At 41.7% G+C, this 15,663-nt stretch overlaps 1 protein-coding gene across 1 annotated transcript in view; it reads left to right on the top strand.

Annotated features, from left to right (window-relative positions):
- Positions 1–15,663, top strand: part of NUAK1 (NUAK family kinase 1) — a 50,032-nt gene that overhangs the window by 15,615 nt on the left and 18,754 nt on the right. Inside the window, exon 2 of the mRNA XM_010196252.2 lies at positions 9,257–9,377. Coding sequence (XP_010194554.2) covers positions 9,257–9,377 — 121 coding nt within the window. The remainder of the gene's footprint in view (positions 1–9,256; positions 9,378–15,663) is intronic.

Below are 15,663 nucleotides of genomic sequence, written 5' to 3'. Positions count from 1 at the left end.
TTCAACTTGGCCATATTTTTTTTCCCCCCTCTTTTCTTTGGTCTTTCAGAATTAAATCATAACCCTCTTTTTTTTGCAGGCTGAGTTGTGAGTGTTTTAAAACATTTGATATTGCATCTTTGGATATTCAGAAGGATATGGAGTTGCATTTGGAAGTGAATGAGGAAAAATGTAAGCAGCCCCACTCTTCTATCCAGGAAGGTGAAGTCTGCACGTGACAGGGAATCTCCCAGGATGCCAACTTTGGGTTCCAGTCCTGGCTCTCCACAGCTGCAAACATCTTTAATAACCTCATATTGACAGATCTCTGCTTTTCAGCGAATCTTTTGCAACCTCTGCTGCTACCAGGGCAAATTTGTTTCACTGTGGATCAGGGAGATTGAAGTGCATGCAGATTTCCAGTAGTGTGCTATTGGGACAGTGGGGGGGGATGAGAAGGGGCAATTTGAGGCAGCACTTAGAGCAGCAATTTGTTATTGCTAGGGATGATGATCACTTCTAGGATATTTCTTCTGAAACCGAACAATCCTATGACTGGGGATTTCATTAATGCTCTATGAAAAAAAATATTTTGAGAAGGATGTTTTTTGGTAGATTTCTGACAAATATCAATGGACTGTCCATTCTGAGTTCTGTAGCCCTCCCTTCCTCTTTGTGTTGTCAAGATTCACTGCCTCGCTATGAAAAATCAGTAACCAAGATCCTCGCTTGTGTTTTTAAGTGCTATTGGAAATCAAATCTATGCTAAACCAAATGAATGCTCTTCTTTAATTATTATTCCTAGTGGTAAATCAGTCCTGAAATGATTAATAGAGAGCTGTAAGATCTGTTTGGTAGTGAGGATGACTTGAGGCCAGGATTCTCAATGACAAATGAAAACAAGTCTTCCAGGTAAAATTGTCAGAGGATACATGGTGTAAGTATGCCAGGCTCCATACACATAGCTGAGGATAGCAGGTACCAATCAATGAAGAATGCAAATATTCCAGTAAGGCAGCAGTGATTCAGGAAATGTGATCACAAATCCTCCTAACAGGCACCATATGCAGGAGTGAGGAAAGAAGTGGAGGAAGGTCCTTGTATGTGTTCCCCTTGGCACCCACTTTGTATACATACAGTATAAAAAAAAATGTGTTCATCTGGTGCCTTCTACTGCTTATTAAAACTTGGTTCCATGGTTGTTTTTCTCTATGAATCCAGTGGGAACTAGAAAGAAGGTACAACCCACTTGCCTAATGTTTGTGATTTGTTAACTGCTTCACTTGATGAATCATCATTTATGATATGGTAACAACACCAATGTCCAGCAGCATGAGAAAAAGAAAATTGAATCCAAGGTAATCGTACTGTGGTTTTCCAAGAGGCACTGGCACATTGTGCCTCAGCTTGTGCAAACCAAATTTTGATGTAACATTTGTCACATTGACTTGAGGCTTCAGTGCCTTGGTGCAAGAGTTTCTCAACAGGTAGTGAGTAACAGAGTGGCAGTAAATCAGCTTCCACAGATGGACAGCAAATCAGTATGCACAGAAATATAGTCTTTCTATGTGATACGCTGGGAAGACAGAAGTGAAGCAGAGGTGCAAATGTTTACTTTATGCTTTTACCATACAGAGTGAGGCAGCTGTAAAAAAAAATACCCTTGCCTCTTAAAAGCAAATGAATTTGAAAGGTGCATCATGGCACGTGCGTCCCTGCCCTTTATGTGTGCAGCTGCTAGCTTGCAACAACAATAGCAGTTCTTTGTCTTTGGTAACATCCATGATACAAACAAACATGAAGTGGAAGGGAGAAATGGGCAGATGCCCTGAGATTTAAATCATCAGAGTCTCACTGAGTGCAGATGGCATAGGCTACTGCTTCAAGAAACTCCCTTGATTACTGCATAGTTTTCCAACATATCAAACAATAGAGTTGGGCTGTTGATAAACAGTTAATAAGGATTTTGTTGCATGCTTGTCTCCTAGACAGTATCACCATGGAGATGATCTGGCTTTTAGGATTTGAAAAGTAACAACCTCTGAAACAATGGCATTGTCCTTACTCTTTGAAAGAGAGCACTGGCAGAGATGTGTTAGCAAAATGCTGGCCTTTTGTCCAACTTTTCAGTGAGGTAAAGTGTTTTCTATGACTATGCAGAAGCTTGTTCTTAGACTTGCACATCCTGCATGATGCTCTTTGTTACTGCATTTGTCCTGGGAGTAGACTCTCAAGATAGCTGGTTTTTTGTTTTTTTAATTTTTTCCAGAAAGTAGACACAGCAAAGATATACTCATGTGGGAAGAGGCTTACAAGAAGAAGTCTGCATGAAAATAACATTGCAGAACTCTTTGATGCTTGGCTTCCCTGTAGAGATATCTGTCCATGGCTCCTTCTTCCCAGCTGGAAGATTCAGAGGCTAGATGGTTTTAAAACCCCATCTTTATCTCTCTCTCTCCTTTGTGCAACCTCTGGAAGTGCTATTTGAATGCAACTGCATTATCAGTACCCCCCTCCTTATCATTTAATTGCAGCAACCTTAGGGACCACCCAATTTCATAGCTTTGTTTCTCTTCCTCTTCTATTGGTGATGTCTGGGCCAAGAGCCATAGGCAGAGACTCCCCTGGAAAAAACATAATGTGGTGCCAGACTTTATTCTTTCTTGCTCAGCTCAGTGGAGCTGGAGAAAGAACAATGTGCCTTTGCTCTCCCCACTCCCAAACATCCTCTGCTCTCCCTTTCTCTTCCCCCCTCGTTGATCCACCTATTCTTTACCTCCCCGCCCCTGTTGGCACTTTCCATCTCGGAGTCTCAAAGAAAGGAAGCAGAGCTGTGAAACCAGTTGGGCTCACCCACTTCCCATTGCTGGGTGGGGATGGCCTCATTTCACAGCTTTGAGAGAGGAGAGGTTTATGTGTATTTAACCCTCCCCTCCCTCTTCACCCGAAGAAAATAATTTTTAATCGTTTTCATTAAGCTACGTTTCTGACATATCTCTCGGTGGCAGCAATCTGCTTTCCCTTTCTCAGGGGACTGAACTCTCTGTGTCATGATGTCATTTTTCTGACTCTCCACAATAGTATTGCAAAAGCCCACTGGAATTTGCTCGAGCACGGGTGGTATGCACAAATGCTGGAACCAGCTTAAAAGTCACAGCCCCCACAATGAAGGAGAAAAAAAAAAAGCAGTTTGTTCATATCTCACCACAGTCCTAAAAATAGCCTTGATAGATAATAAAGAGTGCAAGATTGTTTTCAACGGGACTGAATGTACTGCATGCAGAAGTTGCCGGGGAAGGTTCAGTGGCTTTTGGCATTCAGGTGGTCAGCCTCAGTTACAGCTAAAAATCGGTGACTTTCTACACTGTGGCTAATTCTACTTTTGTCTATATTCACACATCTTGGCTAGAAATGAGGGAAACATAGGTTTGTTAGAGTAAAACAAACACATGAACCAACTTCCTGAAGTTAAGAGAAACAGCTTTCTGCTTTGATGAAAATATAGCTGCTTTGCTCATCCCGTAAGTGATGTTGCCAGCAGTGACTCAGCAGACAGAGAGATTTGATATGGAGATGGGCACCTACTGCCTGCCGTGCCCTTTGACAGGTATTTAGACTTTGAGATATTTTTCTGTATGCGATGGTCTTGATCTGCCTGAAAATTCCACTCATTTTGCTCTGCCCAGCAGCTGAGAATCTTTTAAAGGAGAGACTTTTCTCATAGGACTGAATGTACAGAAACCTTTGCAACTCTCATCTTTTTGAAGTATTTATAGTTCAAGTTATATGTACCAAACAAAAGCAAAGAAGCATGAAGTGTGTTGGAAAATACTGAATAATCTCTCCACACCATTTCAGAGAGTGACTATAAATCCTCTTTCCAGCAAATGGAGACAGGTAATTTATTGCAGCTTATGTCTCCATGCTTCCTGCCCAGCAAACTCTGCAAGCTGACTCAATGGAGGGATGGGAAGCCAAAAGCTGTGCTCCCTCTTCAGCATCTGCTTCTGGAAGGCAGAGCAGCAGTGATCATGCAGAACCATTTGGAAATACTTGGCAATATTAGAGGTTCACAACAGGTCTAGAGAATGGTAGGGTTGGAAGGGACCTCTAGAAATTCCAATCCCTTACTAAAGCAGGTTAACTGGGATCAGGTCACACAGGAACACGTCCAGGCGGGTTTTGAAAACGTCTAGAGCAGGAGACTCCACACCCTCCCTGGGCAGCCTGTGCCAGGGCTCCCTCACCTGAACAGGAAAGAAGTTTCTCCTCGCGTTCAAGTGGGACTTCCTATGTTCCAGCTTGTGTCCATCCTCCCTTGTCCTGTCGCTGGGTGCAACAGAAAACAGGCTGACCCTGTCTTCTTGATGCTTGTCCTTTAGGTGTTTGTAAGCGTTGATAAGGTCCTCCCTTAGTCTTCTCCAGGCTGAACAGCCTGAGGTCTCACAGCCTTTCCTCATCAGAGAGATGTTCCAGTCCCCTGATCATCTTAGTACCCATCTCCGGGACTCTCCCTCTCAGCCCCCTGCTTTCGCTCCCCTCTCTACCTTCTTCTGAGCAGAGGCTGGTACCAGAACTGACAGGTAGTTTTATTAGATCTCTGGTTCTCCTTTCTTCTACTCTAACTCCATATGTGGGACCATGTTGCTATCAGAGCGGCAGAAGAGATAGTAAGGAAGTTACTGGTGCGTACAGCCAGTATTGACTCCTGGAGAGACCATCACATGGCCCAGTTTTGAGCTGTGACCTTGGTTCTTATGCATATATTTAATTTTACACGCATGAGCTATCCCATAAAAGTCAATGGGCTGCTCACATGTGTGAAGTTAGGCATGTGCTAAAATGTTTTGCCAGATTGGATACTGTGTCTACAGGGGGTTTGGGTGAACTTGTACCTGTTTTGTTGGGGTGAGAGGCTTTAGATTTCATTATTAAGAGTCTGATACGTTATTCTGTCTGAGCACAAGGTATTGGAGTTATCTGAAATTCTCATTAAGACAAGAAGCTAGGAAAAATACAAATTCCTCAACCGATAAAGTTACTAAAAATACTATAATTAAATTATTTACATCTTAAAACCAGTAAAATATATTGAGAAAGTGTGGTAGAGGTGTAAGTACAGTGTTTTGAGAGTACCAAAGGGACTAGCAGCACTTTCTCTGCAGATCTCGAGACGGAATATTTGGAGCAGTTAATGTAGCTAATGTAAAAAAGCATGTTGCGTTTGCCCTGCTCGTGATTCATAGGCTGCGACCCTTAATAAATTTTGATGTTGCACACAGCGGAGCTGTTGCTTTCAGAGAAAGCAAGGAAAGTAACCAGACAGGCAAGAAAGAAAAAGACCTAAAGAAAGAACAAACAAATTCTTTCACAAGGTATTTCTCAATTGAGATTATTTCTTATTAGGCTTAAGTTGTTCGGGTTCATCATGTACTGTATCTGGCAGCAGTCCTGCAAGTGGGGTTTTGAAAAACAGAGCTCTTATCTGGTGTTAAAAGCATAAGAGCACTTTGAAAATGTATTTTCTGGGATAAATTTCCAAGTAAAATACATTTCATGAAAGAAGTTCAAGTATTGATATTTTAGAATACTTGGAAGAGGGACTTACTTTACAGCCTGATACCACAGCATGCAGCTAGAGATCTTGTTTTTGAACAGAGACACGAAAACAATGAAATATATAATAAATACCTAAAATGTGATCACATCTTGTAATGTTTCCACAAAATACTAAAAAAACCCCAAACTGGGCTGCTTTCTTCCTTGTGTTTTTTCCACATCAGTACACTTAAGCCCAAATACCCTTGCTGACACGACCTGAGCAGACTGATGTGGGTGAAAAGCGTTGGACTGGCAGAGATCCCTTTCGTAGAAGGAAAGAGTGCTGTCCTGCTACTCCTGCTTTGGGATGCTGCCTCTGACAGTCACAGTCTGCTGCCAGCCATCGCTCACTGTTTGGCTTTTCACACCAGGTCACCAGTAAGGCTCTGCACCCTTGATAGCCTTGGAGATGTGGAACCTGTCCACTTGGGGATTGTGCAGGCTGCTGGGCAGGTGGCACAGAGTAGAAGGTATTTGTTAAGATGCCTTTAAACCTTTCACTTTCCTGAGGTTCTTTTTAAGGGGAAAAATAGCATCTGAACATGGGGAAAGGTATGAAAGATCAGCCTTTATTAATCAGATGGTTACTGAGCAAGGCACTCCTGTGATGTGTTGCACAGTTTGGGAGGGAGAGACAGGCAGCAATTTTTGGGATGCTACTGTCTTTATTTCCTTTTGGGGCCATGTTGGCTTTTTGATTCAGTTTCCTCATCTCCTAAAAGTGGTAGAGATGTAAGTACAGTGTTTTGAGAGTACCAAGTGCTTGCCTCTGAAGGTTTAATTAATAAATAGCTGCACTCTGGTTTGAGCAAGCTCCTGTGCAATGCAAATGTACAGTGATATTGTGCCGTTAGTGTATGTGAGTGTCTGAAGCCTTGCTCCAATACAGACCACTTGTCCTGGTTATGTACTGTGTTCTGGCCGTGGGGCATTGCCTCCTCCACAGTGCTCTTGCTGTTTGTCAGGGTTGCAAGGGATGGTCTGAGTGTGGGCAGGTGGATGCTTAGCAGAAACCAGGTGCCCAGACTCCCATTGACATCACTGGAGTTAAGATAGTTCACACCTGCCAGTTGTCTCTGTAACCAAGTGCTGATTAGTGTGATCTGACAAAGCTAAAGGGAGAGAAGAGAAAGCCTTGAACTTTAGAACTTGAGAGCTGTATTCAGCACGCATTCTTTCCTTCTGTTGGGATGAGATCTTGCAGTCTGGGTGTCACTAACAAAGCCCCAAGTACTTTGACTGTGCCGATGAATTCTACTCCTGCAACTGGGAAGTGATGTTTTCAGGAGAGCTCTTCAGAATTCAGTTAAACTTTTAGGAACAGCCTTTATAAATTAAGGCCCCTAGATGCCTTAACCACTTTTCAAGTTCGAGTTGTGAGACTGTCAACTCTATGGTCCTGTTGAAAAATATGTTCCCAGGCAACACATTTGTTTGCATTTGAAGATTAACCCAAATATACGTTTACTAAGTGCCATAACTCTTTTTAATCACATTTGCAATTTTTTGGATCTAAAAATACATGTTTTCATATATGCAGTTATTCAACAGAGGCCATTTGCTGTAATTATGCATAGATGTACAAAAGTCTTGTCTGTGAAGCACAGAGTCAAGTTGTTAGGAGATTGGCATGCCCTCTGGGGTGCCATTATTACTTTACCAGCCACGAATGGTGAAGAATTTGCTCCCCGTTGTATATTTGACAATGAAACCCTTCTTAAATTCTTCGTCAGAGCCAAGTACAAGGCTGACTTTTAATAAAAAATGTGTTTTCACCCATGTCTATATTTATTTCTTACAGGAATGCACATGGTGCTCCAAGAGCCACCCACATCCTTCTTGTATACAGGGTATATTTGCATTTGCAGCCTGTCCCAGAGCAAACACGGGAAGGGGGAAAAAGTCCAACCTCATCTTTAGTGTTAGTTGCATTTTCCACCTCTGAAATTATTTGGAGATTATCTTGATCACTCGTTCAGTTAAAATCTGTTACACTACCTTCTGTAGAAATATGCGCCACATTTCTAGTCATTACTTTTAAAAATCTCAAACTCAAATGTCTTGAGTCAAGAAGAAGAAAATAATTGTTCTGGTTTTATCATGCAAATTTGTTTGTCGCTTGAGTTCTGCTTTTTGTTCTGCTGCCCCAAAGTAGCGTGGCTCGTGAGCATGAGCTTAATTTTAAGCATGTGCTGAAATCTTTGGGAATTTGAGGGGACGAGGCATGTGCTTAATGCTTTTCTGAACAATGTTGGCTTTTCAGAGTTGAAGACTTTGTAAGAAACTTGATCCTTTAGACTAGCTCCTGTTTATGTACATTTCAATTTTATAATATTGTAAGTTTTCCCTTTCTTTCTTCAATATCCTCAGTGCTACATCATATAATGAAAACAATACTGGTTGTGCCACTTGCAATTACTGAAGTAGGCAGTGAAATTGTTGGGTTTTTTTTTTTCTGAAGGAACTAGGAAAATCACTTAAATCACAGATTTACAAATGTTTTCCCAGGGGAGGTCCTCAGTAGTTGGCTGCATAGAATGACAGAAGTTTTGTTTACCCATAAAAGGGTGGTCATCTCAGCAGGTCGGTGAGGTTTTTCAAAGATGTATTGTTGATTTTAAACTTGCTGGTAATTTATTCCTTGAACTCTGGCTTACAAAAATAAAGCAGGGTAAATATTGAGTATAATAAAGGCCATGCTGCCATTCAGTATGCACAATGCCCTCACCTTCCCTCTCCCACCAGCTTCTCTCCATTGTTGGCTTCTGCATTTCTCATAGGGCATAAGCTGACCTCTGCAATTATTTACAGTGTTGTTCAGATAAGCCTTTTTCTTTTTTTTTTCACAGGCAACACACATACACACACTCACAAGAGCTGTTACAATTTGGATTTGTATTGCAAGTTCAGCTATCACTTCCTATGTTCCCACCCTGCCTTTTGGAAAGATACTCAGTCACACCATGTGCTTGAAAAAAAGGTTTCTGATTGAGGAAGGATGCAGGAAGGATATGGTTTTGCAGTGATTGCATAAGTGCTGTGTAGGACCTGAAAGCCTTGGGTTTACATGAGGACGAGTTTAGATGTAAATTTCAAAGATTAATTTCTTCTGCTTTTTAAGTAAGTCATAACTCCTGAGCAATTTGCCTGCTTTACAGAACCATGGAGCAGCCCATGGACAAATATAAACATATTAACATGGACAAATATAAATTAGTCATAGTCAGAGTGGATTCCCTGCCTCTGCTCCATCGGAGATCTCAGCCTTATTTGAGAGAAATTGTCTCCAAAGCTTCTGTTTGAAATTGTCAGCTGCAATCGTGTCTAAGCAAGTGCACTTCCCATCAAAGTCTTTTGAGAGCTTTTCCATTTGCCTCAGATGGAGAGGACTTAGGCTAACACAGACATCCTCTCAAAAGATGCTGCATTACCCCTCAGTGAAGTCCTAAGACCTGAGGACCCTAAGACTTCATGTCACCCTTTGCTGTAATGATATTGTATTTATTCCTGTAAAATGAAGGAACTGGGGCATGGCAGTTTGTATTTGAAAGCTTTGTTTTGGTCATTCCATGCTCTGCCAACTTCTAACATCTGTATTTATTTTTTGAACTCCCCTTAATGGATTATATGCATCTGTTCAGTTCCAAGAATAATGCTTGATTTCCTGAATTTATAGGTTGCAATAAAATCCATTCGTAAGGACAAAATTAAGGATGAGCAAGATATGGTTCACATCAGACGGGAGATTGAGATCATGTCATCCCTCAGCCACCCTCATATCATCACCATCTATGAAGGTTAGTGAATGCGATTCTCCTCCCTGACTGCTCTGCTACGTTCTTGCAGACTTGATGTTCATGTTTCTTGAGATCATGCACCGAACCAACCCCTACTTCTAGTGTAACTCATCTCTTACTAAAGAGACGGTTTTGAGCACTACCTTCCCTCTGAATCACCAGTGTTTCACAGGTGCATTGCCCTTTGACTGGAGGAGCTTCTTAATGTGTGAGTTAAGTACATTATCCATGTCAGGAGGGAAATTGTTGCATGTATCACCTCATCTCCTTGTACCCATTGGACAATTCAGTTTGGTTTCACCCTCATTCTCCCAGCAGCCTGATGTCTGTTTATGTCCCCAGCCCCTAAATCTGTGCTTATGTGCTTGATTTTCCCTGGACTGAACAAGACCAGTCTTATCTGCTTTAAGCCATTGGTCCTCCCTTACCTATGAGTTAGTCTTACTGGTTCTGTCATTGCTACTTTTTCCCTGAATCCCAGCATCCACTTCCTATTCACCTCTGCATGCTTTCCTGTTGGTCTGGTCGCTGGTTTATTGTTCCTGTCTTCCCCGTCTAAGTTGTCTCTTCTTGGGACACAGTTGGGAAGCCTGCTAATTCCTACCTCTGAGAGCTGCTCCCTGGTCCTACAGCAAGGAGCAGGAAGCCAGGGGCATTCCTTGCTGATTTGGATATTTATTTGTTTATAGAGTGTCACTCTAGTAAAATCTGTCCTTCCTTCCTTCCTTCCTTCCTTCCCTCCCTCCCTCCTTTCCCATCCCAACTCTATCTGGGATGTTAAGGCTGGTTGCATGCTATGTGGAAGAGACCTGTTGCTGCAAGGAGGGTGGCCATGTGATGGACCAGGGGGGTGGATTCCAGAGGTTTGGAGGAACCCAGGTCAAGTAGCTTTGTTCCCAGGGATCACCTCCTCCCCTGTGTGCAGAACAGGCAGCCTGAATTTAGCCCTACATATTTACATACCCATGAGGTAAATGAGCAAGGTGATGATATGTATATGGCAGCTCAACTCTTAAGAGTTGATACGACTGATTAAAACAAGGGCTGGCTTGGCATACTGTTACAGTATCGCATATTGAGTTATTCAAAAGCATGTTCTTGTACTTGAAAAGAGATGAATATCTGTCTTTTTATTGAATAAACTCATAACAGGATCTGGGAACAGAAAAGGGGAGGGATGCTGTGTCAGCATGTGGGTTGCAAATGGAACAAAAGTTATTTCAAATGTGCACAGGAACTCAGAAAGAAAAAGGATTAAGCATGCTGCAGTCCTTTGACCAATTGCCCTTCTCATCCTTACTTTAAATAGTTTTTACTGAGATAAACCATTTGTAAAAGTTAAAAAGATTACAGCATTTTTAGAAGCAGACAATACAATCCCATGGGAGCAAAACTTTTCCCCCCTGGCCCTGTGGAGGGAGGAGCAGTGTTTCTGCAGCAGAGCCAGTCAAGCTCCACAATGGAGGGTCCATCCTGTCTGTGGGAGGATGAGTGCCTACGGCAGGCGATGGTGTGTTCCTCTGTGGCCCTTCAATCAGCAGCAAGCACTTTGTGGTGACAAACCTGGAAGTGGTTTTCTCTCTCATTTCTTGGAAGTTTTACATTCTGTTACTGATCTGTTTCTTTCTTTTTCTAGAAAGCGGACAGCCTTTCTTGGCTTCATCTATTTAATTGCTGGCCTGGAGGGGTGGGCAGTGGAAGTCAGCTTCTTGGTTGGACTGCAGTCCATTGGGAGGAGTTACATAGAGCAGAACTATAGCAGCTATACAGCTCACCCAGCCTTTCCAAGCAGTCAGAGGCATTATTTGGCCTTCAGCAACCAATGCTATAACTTAGATACTGTAACACTGGGAAGACTTGTGATTATGCAGCTGTATCCAGAGGAGCAGTTATGTAGTGCCCAGAGATAAGGATGTGAGCTCAGAAGTCCTTAAGCATGTGCTTCATTTTAAGCTGAAGAGTACTTGTAGAGAAGCTAAGGGAGTACTACATCTAGGACTGAAATATTTGATTCCTCTTGAAGTTGGAGTTTAAACACATGGCTATTCCTCTTGAGTGGTGTATAAAAAGTGATAATATTGCTGTTCTGTGACAGAACATTACTAGTTATTAAATCCTATGAGATAGGCTTAATCTCACCAAGTTTAAGCCATCCAACATTTGGTGTCCATCCAGCAGTTGGTGCCCACTAGAAGTCTAGTTTCCCTCTCTAGTCAAGAGAGACCATCATCTACACAGAGTGGTTTGCTCCCTTTTGGGAGATTTTTTTTTCAGAGAGGTGGGATAAACGGCACAGAGAAGGCTCCTTTTGGCTACAGATGGAGTCTAGCTGACTAATTTAGATTGGATTCTTAATTTTTAAACTGAAACCACTCCACAGATATTTTTCTCTTCCCTCATTAATTTTTACTGTAGGTTTTCAGACTGCCACTGCACATCTGACAGTGCTTTCCGTAAGTGCCAGATTGCACATATCTACCTAGCATGGACAGTGCTTTATCTCCCCGTAATATCTTTGAAAGCTCTTTGTATTGCATTTACAAACATGTGTTTTCCTTAAGTAGGGATCCTTGTTTAGGTATCCTTTTGACCTGCCTGCTTAAAAGCAATTAACCTCTGAATTTGTCAGCTTGATGTAAACACAAGCTTATCTTTTTTTCTGGTGGGTTTTGAGGGGTTTTTTTTTGATACTGAGCAAATTCAGATGTGTGGAAACAAAGCTTTCCAGTGTAGAGATATTTTTTTGTAACCTAATCAAAAGGCACGTACCTTGCCTGTTAGTGCGAGGGCAGACGTATAGTTGTGAGTCCAAAGAAATTCCATCCTCTCAGCAGGGCTGTAATTGGCAATCTGTCGAGCGCGGCTGCAAGGGAAGTGCTCTTTCAAGTGACTTTAAACTCCTTGAAAGGAACTGGATAAATGGAGCTGGCTTTGCCAGCAGTGTTCTGATTTCAGCACATAAATTTAAATTTATAGAATAATGCCTCTGTCCATCTGTCTGTCTTTCCCCCACCCCCTACCCTTCCTCTGCCCTGTTTCTTTTTTGCCTTGAAAACTCCAGGATTTGATAATAAAGCCTTTGAGAGCTAACATATTTTTCCAGGGGTAGCCTGAGTGCAAAATCTATTTCATCTGGCAATACTTTATACAAGTTAAACCAGGAAAAAGAGCATCAGGCCTGATTCTGCAAACATTTAAACATGTGTTGGACCAATCATGAGAGTGCAGTTATACTTGATACATTCGGGAGTGAGCTCTTGAGTCTTTGTAGTGTGAAATACAGTGCCTGTGTGTTTCTGTGCCTGAAGAGTTGTCCTTGGTCAGCATAACCATATAGAAAAGTCAGCCCATTTGCAAAATGTACTTAAAAATAATCAGATTATTAGCTAACATGTTTGTGGAAATAGTTTTAATGAAAATGTTCCCTGAAGAATGAATAAATATTAGGGTGACAGTTTAGTGCCCCTGGAGCACAATGGCATTAACGTGAATGAGTAACTGAAGGAAAGCATGCACTGAAGTGCTTTGCTGGATTTGGGCCAGGATGCTTAGAACAGAGATGGACCCTTTACAACATCAAGGCACAAAAAATTCCAGGATTTCCCATGTAAGAGGGACTTTTTACTCTTTTTTTAGGTTGCACTTTTGATACTCTTAAGAAAAAGAATCTCTGTCACGTATCTGCCAGTCCGCAATGACTTGCACTAAGTTGCATGCTTTGGTTATCAGGAGGCTGGTTCATCTCTTCTGTACTTTCATATCACAAAGGCAACAAAAGAAAATCTGACCATGTGTAACAGTGGTGGCATAGTATTCCAGGATACTCATCTTACTTGCCAAACACATGTTCAATCTCACACTTTGTGCCAGATTTCATGCAACAAAAAGCAAACGTGTGCTGAGTGTTTCAGGCCCGTGTAGGTCCGTCTCCAAGGCAGGACTACTTGTGTCAGTTGGGTCACTGTCTCCTCCCTTGCCAAAAAAGGTGGCAGGCAGCAAGGTGCATGGACACAAGCCATTGCTGGTTAACTGCATTCCCCGCAGCAGTGCCAGCTCAAGCAAGTAGCCCCTGCCATCGACTGCTGGGGACAGAGATGGCAACTCACACCATTGGTGTTGGTACCACTGTTGTTTGTGGGCAGAACAGTGTTACGTGTTTCAGGCTGGCAGGGCTGGTGAGGCAATTCTAGTCTCTGTCCCAGCCTCTGCTAGCTCCCATTTTTCAGACATAAGCAAAGCAGGCTTTGGTGCCTAATTACTTTATCCCTTCTCTGTACCAAGCACCTGAAAAAGTCCCTTAGAACATCACGAGGATGACTAGGTGTTAAACCAGAGAGAATGAAGGTTGGAAGGCTGGGATGGTGCTTTTTTTTTTCCTTTAGTTTAGCCAAGAGAAGGTACTTCAGAAGTGACACTATTGAACTGCGTTTCTAATTGATTTCCTCTAATTATGTAGGCTTTTGACCTTTGAGTCCTTTATTTCTATTGTTTTCAGTTGATAACATCCAAGAACATAAAGTAGTATTTCAGGAGTCTGGCAATACTAATGAAACAAGTATAAACAAACGTAACTCTTTAGTTACCATACTCCACCTTTATGAATTTCCTGTCATTCAGGGTGATAGCCTAAACAACACTTTGTGTGACATGACATGAACTCAAATGGATGAGAGCACTGGCAGGCTCAATTCAGATGTCAAAATGATTGCAAGCAAGGATAAAATTTATTTCTGTCTTTCCATTTACACAGTCCACCCACTGCAATGTAAATATTTGCTTGCCTGAAGTTCCTCAGCAGTTTGTAATCGTAATTAAAAAAAGAGAGGAATTAGCTCTCATGTTCTTTACTGATACAAAAGACAATTAGTGTAAAAGGTTATTGTGGCCAAATTAGCAACTCTCATTTTCCTTCCTTTTTAAAGAGTAGACCATCAAAATCTGCATTTCCCAATGTCTGAGAAGCAACCTCAGTAAAGATAATGGTTTGTGTTCTGATTTAATCTCCTCACTGGGGAGTAAATTCTAACATACTGTCTGATTTAATATGATTATTGCAGGATCTTAAATACATTCCTCTAATTCAAAAAGAGATGCAATTTGGCTGAATAAGGCCATAACTCAGGAAAACAACTTAACATAAGCTTAGCTTTAAAGCATGTACTTTATGTCATGCTATCTTCAATTATAATTAAGCATATGCCTATAAATGTTTTTCTGCATTAGACTTTGGATATTTTCATGTCTGCTGTACACTGTGTTTTAAAAAAAAAAAAAGTTATGTAATAATAATAACAGTAAAAAGCTCAAAATAAAAAATACACCAAGGGGATGTAAAGCTTTCAAAGCAGTCAAGAACACAGAGAGACACATCGGGCTGAATTTCCAGGGTAAACCCCATTTCTCGGTACTCACATGTCTTTGTGAAGAATAATTTGAGCCTTATTACACAAGCGAGGTAATTGGGTCGTACATGACTTTTCTGAATGAAAAGGTTATTCTAGTCTGCATCTCCAAAATTAAAAACAAACCCGCTTGTTCTTTTGATTTGGCTGACCTTTAATAAAAGAGCATTTTGTAGCAGTGGAAAGGTACTTCTGTCTGCGGCTGTTAGGAGAGTAATAAAAATACCGCTGAATGGAAAGACACCAGATGGAAGGAATGTCAACATACTGGAACTAATTTAGGAGATTGCTCTGATAGAGAGCAAAGGCATGAGGAGAATTCAAATGGTTCCAGCACGAAGAGATTGGCTGCCCCTCTTAAACTAACAAACTAAAATCTTTACCCCAGGGTTACATGTAAACCAAATGGAATCAGCACACAAGGAGGTAGTCCATTAAGGGGGGAAAAAAGAAATCCACCCCCCTCGGCACTTGCTCTGACTTTAGTGTCCCATAAGCTTGGAGGAAGGGCAACAGCCTTCTGCTTTGTTTTTGCTTTTGTTGAGTTTGGTACTAAATATGTCCAAAGACATCTGTCCTAATAGAAAGGTGTACAATATACTGTTAAAGCTTTCTGACTGATATTTGCAAAACCGTGCCTATGTGGGCTTCCAACACTTTTAGGGTGAAGTCCATCTTAGCATTTAAGAGGGATAGTAAGTGTGTTCATCCAGTGTCAAATGGAGTCCCATGGAGTTTCAGTGGAGGTGACTTCGGCGTAGCTAAAGGGAAGGGTGTAGCAGTAGGGTTGTAAAGAAATGAAGAGCTCAGATCAGCAAGAGGTCCCTACGCAACCAGTGGTATTTGGGAAATGGAAAGCTGTAGATAGAAGCTGAGTTCATCAT

Source organism: Colius striatus, chromosome 1, assembly GCF_028858725.1.
Source record: "Colius striatus isolate bColStr4 chromosome 1, bColStr4.1.hap1, whole genome shotgun sequence".
In the NCBI taxonomy this organism is placed as follows: Eukaryota; Metazoa; Chordata; class Aves; order Coliiformes; family Coliidae; genus Colius; species Colius striatus.
Note: the sequence above shows the minus strand (reverse complement) of the source record. Positions and strands in the feature narration are given on the sequence as shown.